The 24,668-nt window shown below is 42.9% G+C and overlaps 2 protein-coding genes across 2 annotated transcripts in view; one reads left to right on the forward strand and one right to left on the reverse strand.

Moving 5' to 3' along the window:
- Positions 1-244: 244 nt before the first annotated feature.
- gas2l1 (growth arrest-specific 2 like 1) overlaps positions 245-24,668 on the reverse strand; it is a 40,540-nt gene continuing 16,116 nt past the window's right edge. The window contains exons 2-5 of the mRNA XM_084056109.1: positions 23,351-23,458; positions 17,558-17,654; positions 15,825-16,125; positions 245-5,452 (exon numbers count right to left, since the gene is read on the reverse strand). Of these exons, the coding sequence (XP_083912235.1) occupies positions 3,391-5,452; positions 15,825-16,125; positions 17,558-17,654; positions 23,351-23,458 (2,568 nt within the window). The 3' untranslated portion in view covers positions 245-3,390. The remainder of the gene's footprint in view (positions 5,453-15,824; positions 16,126-17,557; positions 17,655-23,350; positions 23,459-24,668) is intronic.
- On the forward strand, positions 8,136-13,916 carry LOC311044488 (uncharacterized protein). The gene is made up of 9 exons (XM_084056110.1): positions 8,136-8,229; positions 9,739-9,896; positions 10,002-10,127; positions 10,449-10,496; positions 10,646-10,746; positions 10,881-11,009; positions 11,305-11,400; positions 11,627-11,827; positions 12,983-13,916. The coding sequence occupies exons 4-9, from the start codon at positions 10,492-10,494 to the stop codon at positions 13,090-13,092; spliced, it is 642 nt and encodes a 213-aa protein (XP_083912236.1). The 5' UTR covers positions 8,136-8,229; positions 9,739-9,896; positions 10,002-10,127; positions 10,449-10,491; the 3' UTR covers positions 13,093-13,916.

Consider the following 24,668-nt stretch of genomic DNA (forward strand, 5'->3'; position numbering starts at 1 on the left):
TGCAATTATAGGTATGCCCAATGAAGACTAGACAATAAAATCACTCCCACACCAAACCCATCCTGCACTTTTAGCTCTCTGATTCAGATACTGCATCAGAGTAGAAGAGGAAGTTCATGCCGTATTCAGCTGAAAAGCTGGAATCCAGAAAGACCGCAGTGATCTCCCGGTTGTATGAGTGAACAAAACAAGAAGAACAAGTACATTAAAGGATCAGAACTGAGTCACTATCTCAGTTTAAGATATTTATTACAAGAACCACTTGACAGCATTTCATCTTCAAAAAACAGTGAAATATTGGTATTGCAGTATTGCTATTCAATGCATACAAATCCCACAATATCAAGCACTCATATAAAGTAGCCATACATTTAACAGAAGTTTTACAGAAGATAACATAGCAAATAAAGAATTAATTTTGGTCATGAACATTCAATTGTGGCTGACTCATAACGAGACAGAAATAATCAACATTTACAAAGCTGTGCTGGACAAAGCGAATTTAGAGACGGTAATTATTCCTTACACAATCAATTATCCGATTAAATGGTGCATGAAGTCACAGTTATTAAAACTGGTAGAATTGTTTTCACCACCTCCTGGTCCTCGTCTACAAGTTGAATAAAAAATGTTCTCCTTTGGGTAAGCATGCCCCTGACAGTGCTCTATAATAGAACTTATCTATGGCAGTGGAAAAAAGAAAAAGAAAAAAAATTAAAATAATATCAATCAATCAAATTATGACATCTTTGAGCATTGCTAGGCAGTGCATACCTGTACCTGTTCAATTGTCAATGAGACGTTCTTTCCCTTTGAATTTTCCATACACAGTTCCGTTCATTTTCTGTACAGAAGAGACAGCTGTCACTCAAGACTGAGTCTTCAATACATGAATAAATCAATAACATCAACACCACTCCCTTCTTTACCTCCACCATGTACATATTCTTATAGGATTTATACATTGAAACTTACACATTCTATTCCAATCACTGTGAACTCTCTTTCATATTGTAAACACCATCATCATCGCCAGGTTTTCTGTCCACACCCTCAAATCAAAAATGCCAGCGGGCATTTAGAAAAGTAGAGCATCATTTTACAACCTTATCTCTTTTTGGCTCAGCAGGAGGCTAGCTGTCTGTAAGAGAATAAGAGAATTTCACTGCCATTAGGCCAGAGAACATTTTTTAAAGTTTTTGAAATAATATTTAACTTTCATTTCATAATGGAAGTCAATGGGGCTCAGATCGGTCTGAAACCTCAACCCAAATTTGTAGTCGTACGTCATATAAGTCATAGACAAGCAACATAAATTACTAACATCATAGGCTGGCCACATTAGGTCTGAGATCCACACGTGAGCCACGCTGTTCAGTGATAATCAATGAAAAGTAGATTTATGAAAATGAAAATGTATAATCTCTCTGCAGGATACCAATACTATAGGCCTCTAAATTCAGGAAGACATTTTACAATGTCCTCCTGTTAGACGCAACCACACAAGATCAGAGAACCCTCATAGTCATTAAATGTCCCATAATCCAAGTGCTGTTGTTTTGCATGCATTCACCCAAGTCAAACTCTTTCTTCATCCCCAAAAATGTAACAATACCTCCAGCTCCACTTCAATCAGCATATAGGAACATGACATTCCAGAAAACTTAAGTACATTTAAAGAGAAAATGTTATAATATGGAAAGAAAGGACATTATGTACCATCTGGCTCACAGCTTGTATCAAAACACATGAATACTTTGTACACAATTCAAGTCCACTAGATGTCACCATAGACCATGTCATGTAAGAGTGGATGACAGAATTCCTGTGCTTTCTAAAGCCTAATTTATAGTTTGCCATAAGATGGTGTTGCTTGCCAAAAATAACACATTTTTGACACAATGCATTTTCTTTTATTGAAAATGTTATTTACAGCAAGTGACACTATATAATTTCTTTAAATTATATAGTAAAGAAGTATAAATTAGACTTAAGATGTATGTGTCAATGTGATAGCCAAAGAGGGACTCAGAGGCAATAAATAATATGCATCTTTATCATGTTTATGTACATCAAGTATTATTTAAAACCAAAAATGGAAATGTTCCCCACTTATGTCCACAATTTAACGCTCAAACTACCCATTTGTCATTTTCTGAAAGGGATCATGATGATTATGGCATTCTAGTTGCTCAATAGAGCACACTGACGAAAACACATTCAAAAACAAGTCCACCAAAATATTTTAAGGCAAAGGGAACTCTGAAGGCATCTCCAACAGCAATATTGCATAGCTAAGGCAGCATAAAACGTAATACAGTGAATATGTACATTATATATTCAATACCTGTTATATACACAATACCCACACATTTCTGTGAGTATTCATTCATTTATGCACATATGTATTTACATATTCGTATTCGATCCTTTTGAAAATGTGTCTTCTGCACATAAATACTGAATATTTTTGTTGAATTCCAGGGTACAGTATTGATGAAGGAAGAACTCAACGTTGCTCATTCAGTGACAATGACACACAGTAATAGCCTAATCGTCTTAACTCACTGCAGTAGAAATAGAAATAAAATGTGAAGGTTTTTACTGCATTCAACAAGAACATTAAAAGCTTAAAAACATAGTCAATCTGCATTATGTTGAATAGTTGTGAGAAGGTGATATCATACAGCAACAATAGTACACAATTCAATATGTATGGTAGTGTGCACATACAGTATGCAACATGTAGTGTGTATTTCATCTGGTAGGTTATATAGATAGGTACATCACAGTGTACGTTGCACATTATAGTACTGTGTAGTGTGTATTTGAGTATTTGAGCACAGAATTGCGGTAACCTTGAGCAACAGTGAGACATGACAGTCACCCTACCAGTAGACTGTCATGGCAAGCATAAATGATGTGGTCAACCACAAGAGGGAGCCAACTCATCTGACTTCTGACTAGTGTTCTACTGTCCACTGGTTATCTATTCTAGTCCTTGGCACTTGACTATGCCCTGCAGTGGGGCACATGGCAACGCATATGCTCTCTCTCTTTCTTTCCCTCTCTGCAGTGGCAGCAATCATGAGCTTTTCACAAATGTCTTGCACAAGACACCTTATGTTATGATCAATCACCATGCATACATTAAAATGAAAGTAAAACTAATTCTATGGACCATTCCTTTGGTAATAAATAATTTGGCTTGAGTGCAAAAAAATATCATGGAACTCCCTCACAGATATGAAGAGGCCAAACCGAAAAAAAGAGAAGAAAAACAAAGGTGTGCAACATGCTATACCAACAGTCTATAGCCTGGTCTCCAGTCCTTTTAGACAGTAGTAAGTGATCGTATAACAACAGATCCCTCTTCTGTTGCACTTTGTGCTACATCCAGGCCTCAGAGTCCAGGCTGCCTGACTGTCCAGGGTACGAGCACTCTTTGTTGCCCATAGTTGAGGAGTGTGTCTGGGGGTGGATGAGATCTGCAAAGGCCTGGTGCAGGCCCTTGCGAGAGGATGTGTGGCCATTTGCACGGGAGCTCTGAGGGGACAGCGGTGGAGTGTTACAAGGGGAGAGGTGATTGTGTGCCTGCAGGTCTCTATAGCTGACTGGGGTGGGGATACGCGAGGGGCTGTTGTCTGGCCGGTTGTCAGTGCGAGGTCTAATCCTTGGTCTCAGTTTGACCTTGTAGATCGACGAAGGTACCCTCTCAGCCTTCTTCAGTCCTCTCTTTGGCTGTAGCACCACCCCTCCATCAGCGTCCCCATTGGCCAGCGGTGAAGGCGGGGGGGAGGACTCAGAACGCGATTCACTCAGACTGAAGCACATGGAGGAGTTTTCACTAGAGGAGTCTTGAAAGGAGCAATCCTCAGAAGGGGGGAGGGCCACTGGTGAGGGGCAGGCCTCCGGAGGAGGAAGGTCATCGTTTGGATCACCGTCTTTCAAGTCATATGGTAGGTTTGGCTGTTGATCCTCCAGAGGAACATCTCCTTCAGGTCCTGAGCCCCAATCAAGCGGAGCCTGTTGGTCTATTAGCACCCCAGAGGGAGGGCAACCTCCATGTTCTCCGTTCATATTCCTAGAGTGGAAAGGAGGCTGGGATGAGGCCTGATTCATGGATTTGGCTGGCTCTGTGTCTCTTAGTCCAGGTAAGGTACTCAGGAGCTCCCTCTCCTCCATTGAGCTGGAGATAGCGGGGAGCTTCCTGAGACCCCCCCCTCGCTCACCCCAGCACTCTCCTTGTCCACCATTGTGCAGTCCTGCTGGGTTGTGTCCGTGCATTAAGTTCAATGGGTCCTCCAGCGGGTAGTGGCGAGGGTTCATTCTCTTGGATTCCCTGAGGTCAGGCAAAGTTCCTATCTTGGCCGCGACATTCAGGGAGGAGGTGGAAGAATTGGAGGAAGAATAGGCAGAGTCAGTGACATTAGGATCAGCAGAGGTTGGAACTGTGAGCTTTCCACCCGCCTGCTGTGGGTGTGTGGAGACAGGCAACAGCAAGGGAGCTCTGCTAGGTTCTCCTCTGGCCTGGTTAGCCAGGAACTCAGCCTCAAAGCTGCGATAAAGCTCCTGCTCCCTCTGGGGATCCAGAGCGGGCAGCATCTGGAAGCCAATGCCCAGTCCCTCTGATTCATCTGGCTCCTGGCGCTCCAGCCCAGACCAATCCCTATGATGGCCTCGGCCAGTAGAGCGAGAGGTACGAGGGGAGCGGGCGCCGTGGTGGTGAGAGCTGCGAGGTGAGGAGTGTGGGGAACGTCGGCCTCCTGAGGTGACTGGTGGCAACAGCCTGCCCTTTCCCACAGAGGGAGAGCGAGGGGCCGGAGGCCTGGGAGTCACTGTGGTCTTCTTATTGGGGCTGCTGTTGTTGCTCTGGACCCCTTTAATGGGTGAGTTGGAGCATGAGGAGGACTGTCTCCTGGTGAAGCCACTAAAATTTCTGGGGGTGGCAGGGGCTGCTTGTTTTCCTCGAAGGTCTGATGTTGAGGGTTGGGGGTCCCTGTGACGGGGAGATGCCCCTGGGCTAGCATCGCTGGGCCGAGTCCGGTTGGGCAGCTTGCCTTGGCTGTGTGAACGCGGAAATCTCCTGGGCCCTTCGTTTCCAAGAGAGCGGCCCCTTTCTGTGCGGGAGGTCCTGCTTCCATCAGCGGGTGCTTGCGGGGGGGTGGGTTTGAGGATGGGAGCAGGCATGGGACGCTCCCGAGAGTGGCTGCGTGCACGGGGCAGCGGGGGACGGAGGGCAGGAATCTGAGCTCCTCCTCCAGGACGCTCAATCATATGCTTCCCTTCCTTTCGGTTGACAAGCAGAACCACGTCTTCACCTGAGCGACGTGCGGGGTTCCCTAGAGAGTAGCGTGGCCCCCCTCCTCCTCCTCCTCCCTTTGAGGAGGTAGTGGAGGAGTCACTATCCCCTGACAGACGCCTTGTCATTGGCAACATTGACTCCTTATTCCTGCAACAAAGAAAGGAAATTAATGTGCTTAAACTTTAAAGTATGTATAATACAAAGCTGTGTCGTTGTATTAGTTTATTTGACATGTGGTAATAGAGAGAACCAGTTCACGACACGTGTCCCTTGATGCAATAAGTAGTACAGCACCATATTGCTCTGTATGGCCATGGCGGGTTTACAGTAAATATACCTTCAGTCCATGAGTTGACCTCTAATCTGTGACATTCAGGGATTGTGAATCTCTCTATGTGTTGTTACTCTGCACAGGCAGTCTGACCAACCTAGGGTGTGGGGCTTCCTGGATGAGTAGGCAGTGACAACCAGGGGGATTACAGGGAACATGAGAGCAAGTGGGGGCAGGATTATAGGTCCAGTGGATGTTCCAAACTAAACCCTCACACAGCGCTCTCTCTCTCTCTCTCTCCTTAGTACCACACACCAATCCATTGACACAAAACAGTGGTACCCTCAGAGCAACTGACTAACTAACTCAGGCCTCACTTACTTACAGTAAAACCTAGTTTATGCATCTGCAACACAATGTCATGCAATGTGTCACTTGACAAATATAACAAAAGTTAAAGTAATATTTTCAACTGAAATAAATGTCACATAATCTGTTTTGTCACAGATGATGGGCCAATTATTTACAGAAAAATCTTATATTAGATTAAGATATACAAAAGATATGTGGTATACATATCCCCAATGGATGAACCATACTGATGTTGGTGACAGAATGGCCTTTATGGTCTTTCTGTTTCAAAGACACCTAATTATGGTACTTTCTTTTAGTTCACTTTGAAGCTTTTGCTGTTGTTTAAAATATGTATTCATTCTTCAGTGAATATACTGTATGATATAACCCCCTATTGAGATCAGGGGGGGTCTAAAGATGGCAATATCAGTTGGTTCAACCACTTTAGTCTGGCTTGGTGTAAGGAGTAGTGCTGAGTGGCAATTCGATCGGACCAACAGTTTCTAAGAAGTGAAAAAGATGAACGTGTGTTACTTATGTCTGTCAGAAGAAGACAGGAAAACCTCTCCATTCCCCATAATATCGTCACCATGGGCGAGATCGCTGGTTGAAGTGTCAACCATATCGTATCATGTACTATCATATATCTGTCAGAATCTATATGTTCCATATATGCAACTATATGTAACCTATATGCTACATATAAGGATCATATATGCGCATATATGTGCATATATACCACATATATGCCTGGTATAAGCTCCATATAGGCTGCATATATCTCACATATAGGTCAAAATCAGGTGCATATATGTGCATATACAGGGTATATAGGTCTCCTATATAGCTTGTTTATACCCTCATATAGGTCATATATGTTGATAATACAAGCCATATAGGTCTCCTATATAGCTTCTTTATCCATATATAGGCTCTATATGTTCATAATACAGGACATATAAGTCTCCTATATAGCTTCTTAATATGTACCCAGAGGAAAGCATAATCCAAGTTTGAGCTCTCATCTCGTGCATGTCCCGTTGCAGGTCAGCACAGTTGCCTGGGGGGCTAAGCCCCCAACCTAGTAGAGACAGACACTATCTATCTATCTATCTATCTATCTATCTATCTACACTGTAACAAATTTCTGTAATTTCTACAGTAAAAATGTACAGTATCTTATTGTTCTGTCATTTTACAATGTTTAACTGTATTTTGCAATGCATCATGGAAAACAAATCATTACAGAAACTTACTGCATTTTTACACAGTAACATAGTGTAGAAATTACAGTCAGGTTATAATCTAACTATAGAAGTTACTTTTACAGTAATGTAAAGTATACATAATAATGATAATAATAATAATAATACATGTTATTTATAATGCACTTTACATTTTTGGAAATAACAAAGTGCTACAGGGTTTAAAAACAAAAGGCACAACAATTTAACAAATGTTTTACATGATGTGAACATCATCATCATTATCAGTTATTTTTATTGTTATTAATTTTATCCTTCAACTTATTGTTTATGCCCCAAAATGACTGCTATACAGGTTTTCTAGCAATTTCTAGCAATTATAGAAATATTAGACCTTAATTGTCAAATGTTTAAGAATGTTCTAATCATGTATACTTTGTTTTAAAACATTTTCCAAATATTTCATTTTCTTTTTACATTTTGGACAAGTTTGCCAATTTTACATTGAGGTGTGCAGATGTCCGAGTGCCCGCCTATACTGTTACTTCACTGGTTCTCAACCTTTTCAGGCCACGACCCCCCAAAATAATCATATTTGAACTGGGGACCCCCAACCCTGATATGCACTTGTAATGTAGGAGTTGAGGCATTTAGTTTGACTCCGTTCCACAGATCAATATTTTGAAAATAGCCGATCTACAAGCTCACAACGCCTTGAGTCGATGGGCTTTTTTTGCCTCTTTCTTATATTATTTGACAATTTGGCCAATGTTTGACAATTTTTTTTTGTATAGTTTGTTGATTACTTTTGATGCAGTAATTCTTTTTTTTTTAGGTATTAAAAGGGTTACTTAAATTGTCACTTCACTGCCACTGCCACCTACAGATCCCCCCAATCATGTGGGGATCCCCCTGGGGGTCCCGACCCACAGGTTGAGAACCTGACCAGACCTACAGTTACGTCACGCAGCTGCTCAAGGCGGAGCTTATCAGTTTTGAACCGGGGAGCGCGAGAAACGAAACTAGCTAACCGTCGGCTAAGTGAACATTTATTTACAAACCAGTTGCTTCCGTGCTACTCTACCAGATAACAGGTACGTTTAATTAGTTTATGGAATTAAAGTGTTATCCAACTTGTTAGTATCGTAAACGGTGTGCAGTTGTCGTGTATTAGCTATGGATCACACGACGCTCGTCCGTCACGAGCGTGCACGGCCGAACTTCAACCTGTGTTTTGCACTTTCTCCATTTACAACCTGTACATCTGCATAAACGTTCAGATTTTAAATATAAAGTGCTTACTCTATGGTCACGGATGTTACAAGTCTACTCGGGCACTCAGCAATACCCGTATCGTCTGTATTGTTCAATAAAAAGCATTTTAATTCGATCGATGGCCATTTTCTCCGTATTTCTGTACGCTTTCAACTACTTGACCCTATCGGTTGGGAGGAGTACTGCACTCTGTTACATTATAACTCTATGACAAAATGGCCACCGATCGGATTAAAATGCTTTTTTTTTAACAATCCGGAATATACGGGTACTTACACCGACCCGAAGTGAATTGTAACATCCGTGGCCATGGGGTAAGCACTTTATATTTGAAATCTGAACGTTAATGTAGATGTAGGGCTTTACATGGAGAACGTGCAAACACCAGGTTGAAGTTTTGTCATGACTGTCATAATACAGGGGGTTATACAGACTCGCTCTGGTTCTAAAGCTTCTCTATGTTTCTTCGTAAGGCTGTGTTGCATGGCCAAACATCACTGATCTACAAGCTCACAGCGACGCATTGTGAGCTTTTAGATCAGTTTTTGGGGGGTGCAACACAGTCTTAGACATCGCATTAGCATATTAATTTCCATGTGGTGCATGATGTCATTGTTTATTTCAGGTATAAATCAGACCACATCAGTGAGAGCTAACAATGGCCTCATTTGTTTTGACTGTAATTCATTATTATTATTATTATTATTATTATTATTATATCTATGAATTTTGTTTTGAACCTACAGTACAAAGTAAAATCATTTAATTTAGGGAAAGAGAGTACAAATGGTAAGACCAACGTTTTCAGGCCATGGACCCCCTAGCTGAGAGAGAGATGAAGCAGGGACCCCCTCTATATTGTATAAAATTGTGTTTCAGATTCAACTTTTTTTGTTTACTTGGTCTGCTCTTTTTCCCTCTTTGCCAAAAATAGCTGATCTACAAGCTCACAACGCCTTGCAGCGTGAGGCGTTGTGAGCTTGTAGATCTGCTATTTTTGGCTAAAGTTCTCCTCAGAAAAGGGATGCTAAGGTTCAAGTGGTTAAGGTAAAATAAATAATCATATCACACAAAGATTTGGCGGACCCCCTGTAGTAATTCTGAGGACCCCCTAGGGGTCCCGGACCCCCTGTTGAAGACCCCTGCTTAAGTTAAATTAACACAGAGTTTAGTCTGCACACCTTTTACTGTTTTTTTTACTGTTTTAAAGCATTGCAAATACGGAGACTATATGGAGGTCATGTTTTAGTTTAACAGTCTATTGTTATGTGGAAAGCAACAGACAAACACTGTTAACATGCAAACCATATATGTCAAATTATCTTTAGGTGAAGTTCTCACAGCTACACAATGGATGCTGAGCATTGAGGTCGGTCGTTGTGGCTCCACAGATCAACTTCCTGGCTGGGATGGCAGCTTTTCCAGTTATTACAACTTTGGTGTACCAGGAGGAGCACGCCTGTTACACACTGGAATTCATTCAAAGGTAACTTTCTGCTTTAAGTAGAACCATCATGTGTAACTCGAATGATGTGCTCTCTTGTAGAACGGCTGTGAGTGCACCTTTTCCATTTGTGTTTTGTGATTTCAGATGTTTCGTTGGGATCAACCCATTGGCGGTGGCACCAAACCACAAAGCTGCTCAGCCAGAAAAGTGGGTTTGTCCTCCTGTCTCCTCCCTCCTGAAGCAATTGATGGACTTCGATTGGCTTTGAGTGTAAGTTATGTGCAAAACATTTGGACCATTCTCTTCCCAATATATGAATGACATTGTCATGGTCATATTTTAGTAGAGTTTTATTACTTATTTCGTTTTTTTTAGATCTCTATCTCAGGCTCTGATTTTAGGAGTTGTTCAGAAGTAAAGAAGTGGTCAGAACACTGTCTTAAGGGGTTTTCTTAAGGGGTTTTCTATCTAAAATCCACAATGCATTGCATAAAGGCATAGCTATTTTTTAAAGATCTTTGACAGACTACAAACTAAGGTTACTTTTCTATGTCTCTGCAACCTTGTGATACCTTTTACCCCGATCTACAGCCATACCCTCCAGCCTCTTCTACACAGGCCTGCTGACCTGTTGATGAGGTATGTTTTCTTTAGATTTAACCCATTTAGACCTACAAGCTCGTAGCACAGCACTCGGTGCTGCACTATCTATGAGCTTGTATAGTAGCCTATAGTTTTGATGATTTTTGACCAAGTACAATTAAGGGCCTTTTCTCTTTTCTGCACAGCCGTATGCAGCTACATATATGGACTTGGATCAGTGGAACCAAGAAAGTAACACCCAGTGTACTGCAACCTCCATCTCCGTCCAGTGATGCTCCAGTAGAAGGTGTGGTTCCTCAGCTAAGTGTCAGCAGACTTGCACTGTTGTCCTTCAAATTCAGGATTCATAGATGAGTTTTTTTTCTACTTTTTTTTTAAAACTTTTCTTTACAGTTTTTGACGTGCTTTCAATCTTTCTAGGTCAACCAAATCCATCTGACCAGAGCATACCAGAGGGTCAAGGGTGGCAGCCTTGCGACTCTTGTCGGTCTGAGGTGGAGAAGCTCCAGCTCCTGTTGAGGAGGATAACCACTGTGCTCTCCAGTATCAGTAAGTTGTATTGCCTGTAATGTTGCAGTTTTCAGTTGTCTGCTAATTTCTTTGTCTCACTTGAAACTTTACTTTATCCTGTACCTCTTTTGTGAGTTCTCTGACATGACTGGAAAACTTTGGTATCCCAAAATAAAACTGTTTTCTATTTACTGGGAAATCGACCCCTGCTACTGAACAAATACTCATCAATGACTGCTATCAGAATATACTGTAGAGCTATATAGAACAGTACTCAATCTTATTGTTTTACAAATACACTCAGTAGACTCAGATTTTTTTGTCTTTGTTCTAGGCTCTGAGCAACTAGACGCACTGAAGGGTTTTATCACCCTGGTCGGTGACCTAGAGTCTGGAGTGTCCAGTCTCGGGCAGCAGGAGCTATATCCAGGTATGGATGTATACGTTTGCCATACATTTCACACTGAACCTGACGTTCTTGGTAGCGAGTGATCCGTGTTGTGAGCTGCAACTAGATAGTGACGTTTTCAGAAGGTCACAGTTGTCTGTTTTCATGGTGCACTGAGCGCAGAAAGGGGTCAATGTAGCTGAGCCTTACAAGTGCAAAACTGAAGTCTTAAAATGCAGTTGGTTAATTGCTCGCTCTCTATTCACAGGCTGTGGACAGTTGATTTCCTCTGTGCAGCTGGCAGCCATACACCAGCGTGCCAGGAAGGACTGCAAGAGGCTATTCCACGCGTTGTTCGAGGTGTTCTTCACCCATGAGGAGTGCCGCAATGCCGTCGTATACGGAAAGCATGGTGTCATCCCAGAGGGGAAGAACAAACTGGATGAGGCGAAGAGGGATGCACTGTTCAGTAAGTATTTGTCACACCACTAGTTCCTCAGAGTAGTGTTATAGATGGCCAGTCAGTGGAGTTGGTAACCACTTATAGATATCTTGGGACCATAATCGACAATCGTCTGAAATTCGATTCCAATACTGAAATTGTTTGCAAGAAAGGCCAGCAGTGCCTTTTCTGTTTAAGGAAGTTAGCCAGGTTTCAGGTAAACAAATCAATGATATAGAGCCTTCATTGAATCTGTCATCTACTTTGCTGCCATTTGCTGGTATGGTAATCTAGGTATTAGACAGAAAAATGCCCTTAAAGGAGAATTCCATACTAAAAGGCTTTCTTACCTTTCTTTGTAGTTAAGTACACACCAAAGAGGTCCAGGTGTTATTTTGTGCAAAAGCTTATTGGCTATTTCCCCTACCATGAGCCCTAAATGAATTGCATTGAATGGGGCTATGGGGTGTTGTGCTAATTCGCTTATTTCTTTTGCTCAAAATTATTATTATTTTTGTATATATTCTCTTTTCATAATGTAAATAATATCCCAAGCGGCACACTTTACTACTTATTTCGATGGAAATAAGCGAATTAGCACAACACCCCATAGCCCCATTCAATTCAATGCAATTCATTGAGGGCCTATGGTAGGGGAAATGGGCAATAAGGAGTTTTTGCACAAAAAAAACACCTGGACCTCTTTGGTGGGGACGTAGCAACTACAAAGAAAGGTAAGAAAGCATTCTAGCATGGAATTCTCCTTTAAGGGGGCTAGAAAGATTGTGGGGGGTATCTTGTGACAATGTATACACATGTCTGTCTTACTGTATTGTGTTTTTAGGGCTTTTATTATCTGCTGTAAAAGGCCCAGCTTGGGACATATAAATATACTTGATCCTTGACAAATCTTGGTTTTGTAAATGATATTCTCAATTTATGATCTCACCAATACATTATCATTGGGCAATTTGGCTGCCTTTGTGCAGTAAAGAAATGCAGGTTCCACTTCCAACATGTTGCGCTGGTGGGACGTACAGTACACTCTGAACCAGGTTGGCCTCATCTGTGGCTATGCTGTGCTCAGTCTGTAGAGAGTCATATAGTCTTTAAAATGTATATATTTAACCGGGGGAAACCCATGTTGACTGACTTGTGTCATGTCATCTTCTCTGTCTGCAGACTACGTCTTGCGGTGTTCGTCTCTGGCATCATGGACAAATGTTTTCACTGCAGAGGGCTTGAAGAAAGCCATGACCAATAAGTGCCGAAGCCGTGCTGCAAAGGACTAGGTACTCCACAGTGTTTTTGGCAGCAGATTTTTGTCCACTAGTCCCTTCCTAACATTTTAGTCTAGTTATTTGTTGACGAAATTGTCAGTACATTTAGTCGTCATAGCTTTTATTTAGTTTGTCAGTGGAAAAAGGTAGAACATTTTTCGTCTTAGTTTTAGTCGACGAACAACACTATATTAAAAAAAATGCACTGTTTTGGTTGTGGCCATTTGTTTATTACACATGCAAAATGTTAAACATGATGCACTTTGCACTTAAAGGACCACTTTTCAACCGGCTTTCATAAAATTGGTCCTCACTAATGTTCATGATAAAATACTACCCTTTTTTTCCTACTTGGTCTGTCTCATAGGAGGGCTGTGGGCAGTTCAGAAACCTGTCCACCAGTGACATCATCAATGTTGAATTCAAGCTAATAGAAACTGTATCTTACTATTCATAATAATATTTGTGAAAAGTTCCAATGCGATAATGGAAGCCATCGTTCTCACGATAATACAAATCTAAATGTGTTTTAAAAATATATTGTTTAATAAAAAAAAACGTCCAAACGATGATGTCACTGGTGGATGGGTTTCTGAACTACCCACAGCCCTCCTATGAGACACAGAGTAGAAACAAATTGTAGTATTTTATCATGAACATTAGTGAGTACTAATTGTATGAAAAGTGGTGAAGTGGTCCTTTCAACTTTTATGTAAATTTTGATGCCAATACATTTTTGTTTTTTTATATACTGTTAAAGCTGCCTGCTATGTTTGTTCATTAATAAAACATCAATGATGAGTAACTAACTTCTGTCTGTCTATTCTCTTGGGTCTGTGTCCTTCCTGGGTTTTGGCATTTCCAAAAGCCTGGCAGGGCAAAGGGAGTGTTAGTTAACCTGTCCCGGAGCTTAATTTAATTTAATTTAATATCTTTTTTTTTATCCAGCTGTTTGCCACTTTAAAAGCCATAATGTTTCATTTTTGCATATTATAACTTGTTTAAATAAAGTGTTAAAGTTCTACATTTGGGTTTCTATTGGATTTGATTAATGTGTACATGTAAAACAAACTTATCACCTATTTCACCTATTTTATAGGTGATATAGGTATCATATAATTATGTTTCATTGCATATATGTAGATATAGGTACATACAGGTCATATATGTACCTATATGTTACATACAGGTCATATGTACCTATATGTTGCATACATAAAATTGGCACCTTTCCTATATGTATATGTGCATATATGTACATATATGCGCATATATATGTACATATATGCACATATATGTACATATACATATAGGAAAGGTGCCAATTTTATGTATGCGGTCCTATATTACAAACATATATGACGCATATAGGTTCTTTCCATGTGGGTCAGTTCATCTGTTATGTGAGAAGCTTGATTGGTGCGAGTAAGTACTGTCCGAGACGCTTAATTCTCATGGAGACCAGAGCTACAGCGCTGTGTCACATTTTACATTAGTCACTTGATACCTTTCTGGCTTTTGTGTCAATTCATGTAACTTTTTGGACAAACCAGGCACCTAATAAGGAACACTCCAACCTAGGTACCTAGGTGAGAGGCTGTAAACTTACAAATTAGACAGAGAGTACTATCTCTCCAAACAGTCCACCTGTTGACCTACTGCCCTAGTTAGCAGAGCTGTGGACAGTTGTCTGAGTCTGGGGATAGATGTCAGATTATACCTTGTCTAGTCTGGTGCATTTGAGGGTGATGCCCCACCCACACAGGGATAATTCAGAGAGGTTGCCTTGACGCCCACTGTGAGTCGTCACTCAACAAGGAAACTGAGCCACACTTTGGATAGAAGCCAAAGTAAACCACCCCTCAAATCCTAATTGTGTAGAACAATGGCGCCTCCACACTGACGTATGTATAAAGTATGTGACTAACTCAACGTTAGCCTTATGAGGGAACTGGGCAGACCTCACACTATTAACAATCCACAGTGAGAAACTTTATAGGCTTTAACATGCCAACACTCTGACTATCACACCACTTCAGAGACACATCGGTTCAAACCGTGTTTTTCCTCTCCTCTTGACTCCATGCTGTTTCAATCCAATGAACTGTGTTCCTTTGAGAGAGGGCAGACAAGGGCTTGATCAACAGCTCCGCTGCTGGATCCCAGCCAAGTTCTGACAGTCATTAGTTTAATTAACTGAATAAAAACAGAAAGGGGAGAGAAAAGAGGGGGAGGAAGAGAGGTGGGTGGAGAGGCCACTAGGGGGCACAGGAGGATGGTTGTGTGGGTTGGGCTTATGTATCAGGGCAATGTCACCTGAGATTAGATAAATCTGTTCTGGTCTAATCTGTAGCTTCCCTTCTTGGCTTGGGTATGTTCACTGTGTGTGTATACAGTACACGTGTGTGTGTGTGTGTGTGTGTGTGTGTGTGTGTGTGTGTGTGTGTGTGTGTGTGTGTGTGTGTGTGTGTGTGTGTGTGTGTGTGTGTGTGTAGGTCTGTCTGCTTGTTTATGTTTATGTGTGTAAAATAGAAAGTGATGATAAGTAGATCTGGCAAGGCTGCTCCACTTCTTGCAGATGTGCACACACACACACACACACACACACACACACACACACACACACACACACACACACACACACACACACACACACACACACACACACACACACACACACACACACACACACACACACACACACACACACACACACACACACACACACACACACACACACACACCTGAGAGGAAAGTGTCTTGGTTCTGAGCGATCTCTTGGCGGCCGTGGGAGCAGGGCGCGTGCAGCGCAGGAGTCTGGCTCGGAGGGGTGGTGAGACCGACCAGGCCTTGTGCCGGAGGACGGAGCGCACAGGGCCGAGGGAGGCTCCAGAGTGCGCCTATCAGATGGAGGCTTGTAGGGGGCTATGCCTTCGTTGCGCCAATGCGGCCCAGGGCTGGTGGAGCGGGATGAGTGTGCACTAGAGGACTTACTGTGGCCACCCTGGCTGTGACCGCTGGCCTTGGCCTGGTGGTAGCGGTGGGCTGGGGAGACAAATGGCAAGGAAATTTTAGGACAGACATGTGCAGACATCCAGAGACAGCCTGTGAAAACACCCATGGCCTAACATAATAGTCATCAACAGGAAGCCAGAAATAAACCACAGCTGAGGACCATATCGATATCGCTAGGCTCATACACGGCGCCAGTGGAGAGCCGCCTATATTAGGTTGCTACTTCATTGAGATAGGAAAATCAACCCATATATGTACTCAGATGAATACTGATCACCCCTTTATTTACACCGGGGGGGGGGGTCATCATCGTCAAATGTCCAACGCAGTGTCGTGTAGCCACACCCTTGTCTCTGGTCCCACTTGGAAGAGGATGGTCTCTGAAAGTGGTCTGTCCAGGGGACAGGTTGTGATTATGTGTTCTGCGGTCTGCTCAGGCTCGCCACATTCGCATGCTGCGCTGTCTGCCAGGCCCTACCCTAGTACGAAGGTAGTTCAGCAGAGTCCATTGCCGGCGTGGTAGATCTTCTCTTATGATGCCATCTCCCGGGTCACTGATGTAGCGGTGGATATGTGAGGGCCCGGCTGACTCCCACTCCTGCTTCCAGGATGCTGCCAGCCGTATGATTGTACACAAGTCCTTAGAGACAGAACGGAACATCTCTTGCGTCGCCTTGTTGTATGGGTGGCGGCGCTGTTGTTATTGTAATTTCATGCAGGATATGCCAGTCATGTATATGGGCTTTCCTTGCCAGGTTGATGGTAGCAGCCTCTCACCGGAGGCCGGGCGGGGCAATTCCCACAAGGACAGGCAGGTGGGACACAGGGGTGGGCTTCAGGAGGCCGGATATAATCCGGAGAGCGTTGTTGAAGGCAGCATCAACCTTCTTGACATGTGGGCTCCTACACCAGGTTGGGGCACAATATTCGGCTGCAGAGAAGACGAGGGCTTGTGTTGAAATTCGTAGTGTCCTGGCCGAAGCTCCCCAGCTAGTACCAGCAAGGCATCGGGTAAAGGGAGACCCTTGATGTCACCTTGGACTCTCACGTCTTCTATGTTGATTGAAGGACAGTGTCCTATTACTTGTGCTGCCCCTCTAAGTAAGGATAAATATTAACATTGATGACTATTGTCCTGTTAAGACAACATTTATGGCTAATTGTTTTTTGTGTATCTAGAACACTTACTTGACCTTGAATGAGATAGCAGTGAGGAATAGGGGAGAAATTACTTTGCTTTATGGGAACAGCAAACCCACATGGGTTATTCAAAAACAACACAATAAAGTTCAAGCTGCTGAATAATTCACAGCCTAAATACGTAAATAAGCCTAAATAAGTGTGTCACATGTAAATCAGCTGTTTTAAGTCATAAATCTATTGAATCATAAGTGAATTCTAAAGTTCAACTGCAAGACAAAGCAATGACTTTGTTTCATAAGGGAACAGGAAGTGATCTCACCAAAGGCAGCGCAGCGGCAGGGGTCATGCTTGTCCAAATAGTGTTCTAATGTGTCCCAGCCTCCGCCCACCCGCACCATCACATGAGTACGGAGAACCTGAAGGAAGAAAAAAGGGGAAAAAAAGAAATCAGACACAGCCAGATAAACAGAAGGGAGCACTGATGGAAACACACACAACACATTGTAAAACCGTGAGTGTTACAGTGTACTGAGTGTAGGGAAATGTCAGTCCCCCCCATAAAACAGAGTTACAACCAGAGCTTATTTTAATTGCAATACCACACAGAAGGCAGATCACATCAAATCAATAGATATGCAAATTCCACCAGTGGGGCAGCATGCTGAGCAGTTGGCCACTGGGCCACAATCCCTCGCTCGCCCACAATGTTATGTAACAGTCCCAAAGATGCACCCCTGCCTGTGTCCCTGCTGCTCCTTCCCCTACACCCACCCTTCCCACATCCCTCCCAGCTGCTGCCATTATGCACTGCTCATCATCGCCATGCCAACGTGCAATTAAAAGTCAAAGGGGAGAATAATAGAGAGACATGGTGCCATGAAAAACACTGTTCTTTCTACTCTCTCTTTCTGTGTCGACTGGTTTTGCCACTGAAAGAATTATCATGGCAACGACTCATCTCTCCTCCTTTCCTTGACTCCTTCACTTTGAGTTCAGAGAAGGTGGCTATCCAGGGCTAGCTAGCCAGCTAGCAAACTAGCTAAAGAGAAAAGAGGCGATCGGTAGATGAGCCCCTTCCTGTACTCATCTGCTCACACAGAGACACAGACAGAACCACAGCATCAGCCCAGAGTGTCTCTCTCCCTCCATGAAGAAGCCATCTTCACTGAAGCAGCACATTTATGTGACAGCTTTGTGTATGCAGCCTCTTTGTTGGGTTGTGTAACCACGTCTCTGCCAGCTACGCATTTCAAAGGTTGCACCCGCATTTCTGAGGGCAGGCGAGGTAAAGTAATGTGGTTCTACATCTGTGTGGGATGGCACGGAGCCTGTGTCACACAGCACAGCAAGCACATGTGTCACATGGGTTTAGGCTGCGAAGAGTTACGGGCAGCAGGGCAACAGACACGGCTGATCAGAGGGAGAGCTGTACTGTACTTCACGTGCTACACCACTGGTTCTCAACATTCGGTTTGGGAACCTCCACGGGTCTTTGAGGGGGTTCCAAGGGGGCCTCACCTAAATGAATGATAGTTAGGAACCTAATGGACACTTATGGGTCTGTAACTCAGAGTGTAGATAATGGAACTATTTGTACACATGATTACGCTCCATTACGTGTACGTCATCATGACAAAAGCTAGTTTACAAGTAGTAAATATAAGGAGTTTGTTTGTATGTAGGGGCGGCAGTGGCACAGGGTTAGAGTGGTCGGTAGAGAGGACGGATAGGAACCGCAAGGTTCACAGTTCGATCCCGGGCTCCCCTAGAGTTAGTGTTGAAGTGTCCTTGAGCAAGACGCTGAACCCCTAATTTCTCCCGATGAGCATGCATGGTTTCCTCCGCTATCGTTGTGTGAATGGGTGAATGTAATGCACAATCTATGTAAAGCGCTTTGGATAAAAGCGCTATATAAATGCACCATTTACCATTTTGTTTGTGGAGAGGGAAGGAGAATGCCTAAAAACCCTCCAGGGCAGAAGTGGCATTCTCTGGGAATTTACATTAATTGTAGGATAAAATTACATCAATGTGGAAATAAAATTACATCAACGTGGAAAGAGTGTGATAAGGCTGAGAGCTCCTCCATGGCTCAGCCATGACTCCTCCATGGCTCAGTTGTCTGATTTACCAAACAATGAAGGGGTATCCCAATCTTCACAACTGTGGAGACCCAGTCTCTGTTTCTATGGCAACAGGAAACAGGGACTATACTTGTAGTCACAGTGGAGGCAGGTTGAGCCAGCATCTCACTATATGCTCATGCTTTATAAATGCTACGCTTGCGGTTCATGATTCATTGCGGCCGCTGTGCCTCACAATTCAAGTCACCTCTGTCATGTGGGGGAAGACCTCCCTGGGGACAGGGACTTCTTATTTGACGCCACATGGATTTATACAATCTTTTCTCCTTGCTTCCTCTCTAGCCTCCATCCCCTCCTCTACTTCCTTGTCAGAGCTTTGGCTGCCGAAATAGGGGACTGTTTGATTTGATGGTGGCTACCAGCAAGCTGGCTTCCACCCTACAGATGAATAAGGAAAGCATGTGGGCTGCACCAAAGGCTGCTGGGGAATATGCATAATCACTGTCATCCTCAGTGAGAAATGAAGAGAGGGTGGAGATAGTGGGCAGTTTGTTTATTAATGTGCACTGTCCCTGGTAAATACATACAAAAAATGATAAATGGACTGCATTTACATGGCACTTTTTCCAGTCTTCCGGCCACCCAAGTGTGTGTTACAGTGTAAATCCATTTATTCATCCGGTACAATGCTGTACACATTCACACACTGATGGTGAAGGCAACTATAGGCAACTATGCAAGGCACCCACCTGCTCATCGGGACAAGTGTGACCCCACAGTTAGGGTATCAATGTCTTGCTCAAGGACACTTCGGCATGCAGCCAGGAGGAACAGGAATCGAGTCGTGAACCTTCTGACTCCCAAATAGCCACCCTAGCTCCTGAGCTACTGCCACTCCTGCCATTCACCTGTCACACCTGCAACACCTAACATGCTGCTTACTTGCAACACCTACCTCACACCTAACTCATCTTTTAACTGTCTGGTTTGCTTCAGACTATTCTCCATGCCACTAATCTCCCTGTTACATCAGTACAACTCCAGTACATCATAGGTAATAACAATTTAGTCGTTATGCTAATTGATTGTGTGTTTTCACTGCCGTTCCTACTGACTCACCTGCCAGTGAGGAGCCCCCACCAGGAGGACGTAGAGCCTTTGCCCTACTCCTCCCGCCCAACACTCCCTGCTGACAGGTGCCGCCTCAGCCCGTAGAATTACGTGCAGTGATATCACCCACCCCGCACAGCTTTCCTCCCCTGAACACGGACCAATTGTGTGCGTATAGACAATCGACAAAGCCGGATGCACCACAGTGGATTCGAACCCACAATCTCTGCGGTGATGGGCAGCTACTGTACAACTGCGCCAAGGTAATATTGACATTATAGCCAGTCAGACAGAACATAGGCCTATCTTATAAAAGCAGGCCCTTTAGAATGACAGCATTGAGTCCATTAAACCAGTGACGGTATGTGAAGGGTGTGAAGGGTAAATAAGACAGAACCAATACGCAGTATCAACAAGCCTTCCTGCCCGGGCTGAAGAGGCCAGAACGGGTAGTGGCAACTCTTAGGGTTGAGTCTGAGACAAACGGTCTAGTACAAACAGGCTGCAAAGAAGATAAGGACCAAGTCAGGAAATGACCCAAAGCTCTATTTATGTCTCGCTGGGAGTCCGTACAGAACCAAATGCCATAACTGTGATCAGCGGATATGCCAGGAGACTGTAAACACTAGCAGGAGAGAGAGATAGATCACAATGCCTAGCTATGCATACAGTTCACATATACTTTAATGCAATCAGCCAGCTGAGTGATGTGTCTATTTCTACATCAACATGCAATGCTATCAGTATATGCCAACACCATGCCATTTGTGCTACTGTGAAATTACATCACAGTCCTGTTGGCCGTGTAGCGGCCTGAACTCTAGATGTGAGGGCCGTGTAGCGGGCCGTGTAGCGGCCCGAACCTCTAGTATATATATATACAGTGTATATATATATAAATATATATATATATTGAAACAATTCTAATTTTGTTTTCATTATCAACTAAATCCATAAGCCCTATTTTAGGGGTCATACAACAGTATCGTGCAAAACAGCGTTGTTACTTTTGCTATTGTATTTTCAAAATCAATTATTTTATTTAAATCGATTATTTCTTATAATCGATTAAATAGATTTGTTCCATTAACTGTTCACCACTACTGTGATGACGATATGAAACAGTGCAAATAAATGTAGTTTAATAATGTTTTTCATTCTTTATTTGATTATGTTCTACAGTATTTTGCTATTTGTTTGATAACTACAGAATTTTAACATATACTGTAATTTAACACCCTGAAGAAGACCGTGGTTGAAACGTTGGTTTCCAAATAGATCCTGCATCGTGGCTACGAGTGTGCAGCCTTTTTTCTTTATTCTCATTTACTTACCAAGGTCAGCAGCACCTCACCAATACTGGTGTGCGCCCTCCTCCCTTTTGTAACATATCATTTAAACCCATCATTTAAATACTTTTGTTGCCTGAAATTCAGCATTGGTGTGGATGTATTAATGTTTATAGATGACACAAATTGCCTTAAATGAAATCTACGTATCTCTGGATGTAAAGGATATGTCATGGACTTTTGTAATTTTCACAGCAGTTTCCCTAACACTACCAAAGAGTTAACATTTCTATGAGCAACATAATGTAAACTAATTTCCATTCCCATGTAAAGAGCACCGAAGTTTGACATCACTGAGGGCGCTATCCCGCTGGGTCACAGCGTTATTTTTTGTATTAGATTTCCCATAGGGGAATCTTAGATCGCGTCATATAAGAACTATGTTCCAGAAATAAACAAACCACCCCGCCGATTTAACTCATAAGTATATGAATTATCAACTGACGGTAAAAAGGTACTAATTTATCCAAAGACAATTTTTATTTTCCAAACACTATCAAATGTAACTCAATATCATAAACAACACAGAGTCAAATACCTGTCAAAATCGCCAGGGTGGTTTGTTTATTTTTGGAACACAGTTTTTTTATGACGCAATCTAAGATTTCACATCCCTATGTGAAATCGCTTGCCTGGTAAACCACCTGGTCACGGGATTCAATTTCATTTTCATTCGTGAAATGCGATTTCCAGGGGAGGGGTTTACCAGGCTAGGAATTCCCCAATAAAAAAAATAACGCTGTGACCCAGGGGTAGTGGGAGTGACGTCAGGACTTCGGTACTCTATTACTCCAGCCTATAAGCTGTAGTCATCCCTCATATAAACACATCATGATCACACAATAAAAAATATATATCTTTTTATCCAATCTTTTTCATTTTCTCCCAATAATTAGACTAATTCCGAATTCCCCCAAATCCCTGTCATTGCTGAAGGTGTAGAAGACAACCAACCATGTGTCTCCTCCGATACACAAGACGTGGCCACCCAGCTTCCCACCCGGGCCGCTGACACAAACAAGTGTGTTCATTGGAGCGCCTAGCCAAGCCGGATGCACCCTGGATGATTCAAACATCAGTCTCCACTCTCCACGGTGGGGGGGCAGGAACTTTACCCCTACGCCAAGGGTTCCCAAACCTTTCAGGCTGCGACCCCCCAAAATAATCATATTTGAACTGGGGAACCCCACCCTGACAAGCACTTGGGATTGTAGGCATTACATTTAGTTTGACTCAGTTCCACAGATAAACACAATGTTTGCCTCTTTCTTACTTAATATTTGACAATTAAGGTCTTAAAAGTCCTTAAATTGTCACTTTAAAATGTGCAGATACCCTGTATACACTTATACTGTATGTTGGTTTGTTTACAGTTTAGAGAGAAAACAAATTTGCACATTAAGCTAATCAACTGGAGACCCCCAAAATAATGTTGGGACCCCCCCTGGGGGTCCCGACCCCAAGTTTGGGAACCACTGCCCTACGCCAGCCGGATGCCCCTACCATGCACATTTTATGGAAAGGCATTGACAAACTGTTGCTTTCATATCCCTGATATCCAGGTCATACCCTTATGAAGATGAGGGCACTGGAATCTCCAACTTTGTACTTCCCCTCCGACACCTTGGTCATGGGAAATTGAGCTGGACAGGAACAGTGGCCAAGAATTTCCCGCACCTGAGGAGAGCAAAACAACAGATTTAAAACCTCGAACAGAGAAACATCTCAACATTCTGACATCCCATATTCAAGCAGTAAGCCTGAGTTATACTTAGCTGCGCGTGTGGATCGCACACCAAACATATCTGATGTACAAGCTTGATTGATTGATGTACTTTATTTAGTAAGACATGAGAACAGTACATGGCAGTACATAACAGTACACGGAAGTACAAATTCGCAATACAAGGTCTACTAAACTGGATAGCTCATTAAGCACTTAGCTTGTTTAAGATGAGATCCCCATGCACACAAATCATGTTGACATATAAGAGACAGACAGATATACACACTACTATACAGAATGTCATACAATCAGTTTACAGGTTACTGGTATGAAGTATGAAGGGTGAAAAATATGTACAAAAAAGAAAGAGAGGGGGGGGGGGGGGGTAGGTTAGGTTAGGACATGGGGTAGGTTAGGACTTGGACAGGGGCCATTTTTGAATTGCAGCCTCCTGAAGGTGTATCTTTAGGGCATTTTTGAAAGTGAGTAGGGTTTTACACTCCTTTACTCCTTTTGGTAGGGCATTCCACATTTTAGATGAATAGCATGAGAAAGAGTTCATTCCCTTTGTTGTGCCAAATCTGGGTTGAACATGGTTTGTGGAGCTGCCTCTGGTGTTATGATCATGGACTTGATTAACATTTTGGAAGTATTTTGACAAATACAGGGGGATCCCAATGTTGTGGTGTATCTTGAAGACCAGGCCCATAGCAAGTTGCTGTACTCTGTCCTCAACCCTAAGCCATCCAAGCCTAGCAAAATGGGCATGGGTTAGATGGGTTTTGTAATTGAGGCCAAGAAGTAGCCTTACAAGTTTGTTTTGGGATGTTTGGAGCCTTGTTTTTAGGGCCTTGGAGGTGTTGTGATACCATGAAGTGCATGCATAATCATAATGACCTTGTATGAGGGCCCCTACAAGAATCTTCAGAGTATTCTTACTGACTTTACGAACAAGCCTCCACATCCTCCGTGTTATTTTGTGGACCTTTTTGATCGTTTTTTCAGCGTTTTTGTCACCTGAGAGGTTTGCCTCCAAGATGGAACCCAGGTAGGTAATTTCCCAGGTAGGTAATTTCCTCCTTCCACAAGCTCACATGGATGTGAGCTTGTGATCTGCTATTTTTGCCACCACACCGGCATGCAACAAAGTATAAGTCAGAC

Source organism: Gymnoscopelus microlampas (genome assembly GCF_963454915.1).
Source record: "Gymnoscopelus microlampas genome assembly, chromosome: 4".
NCBI classification, from domain to species: Eukaryota; Metazoa; Chordata; class Actinopteri; order Myctophiformes; family Myctophidae; genus Gymnoscopelus; species Gymnoscopelus microlampas.

Excerpts from the sequence above, each read along its gene's own strand:
- LOC311044488 (XM_084056110.1), top strand. Across the intron at positions 11,401-11,626 it reads GCAGCAGGAGCTATATCCAG|GCTGTGGACAGTTGATTTCC; the intron begins GTATGGATGTAT and ends CTCTATTCACAG. Across the intron at positions 11,828-12,982 it reads GAAGAGGGATGCACTGTTCA|ACTACGTCTTGCGGTGTTCG; the intron begins GTAAGTATTTGT and ends CTCTGTCTGCAG.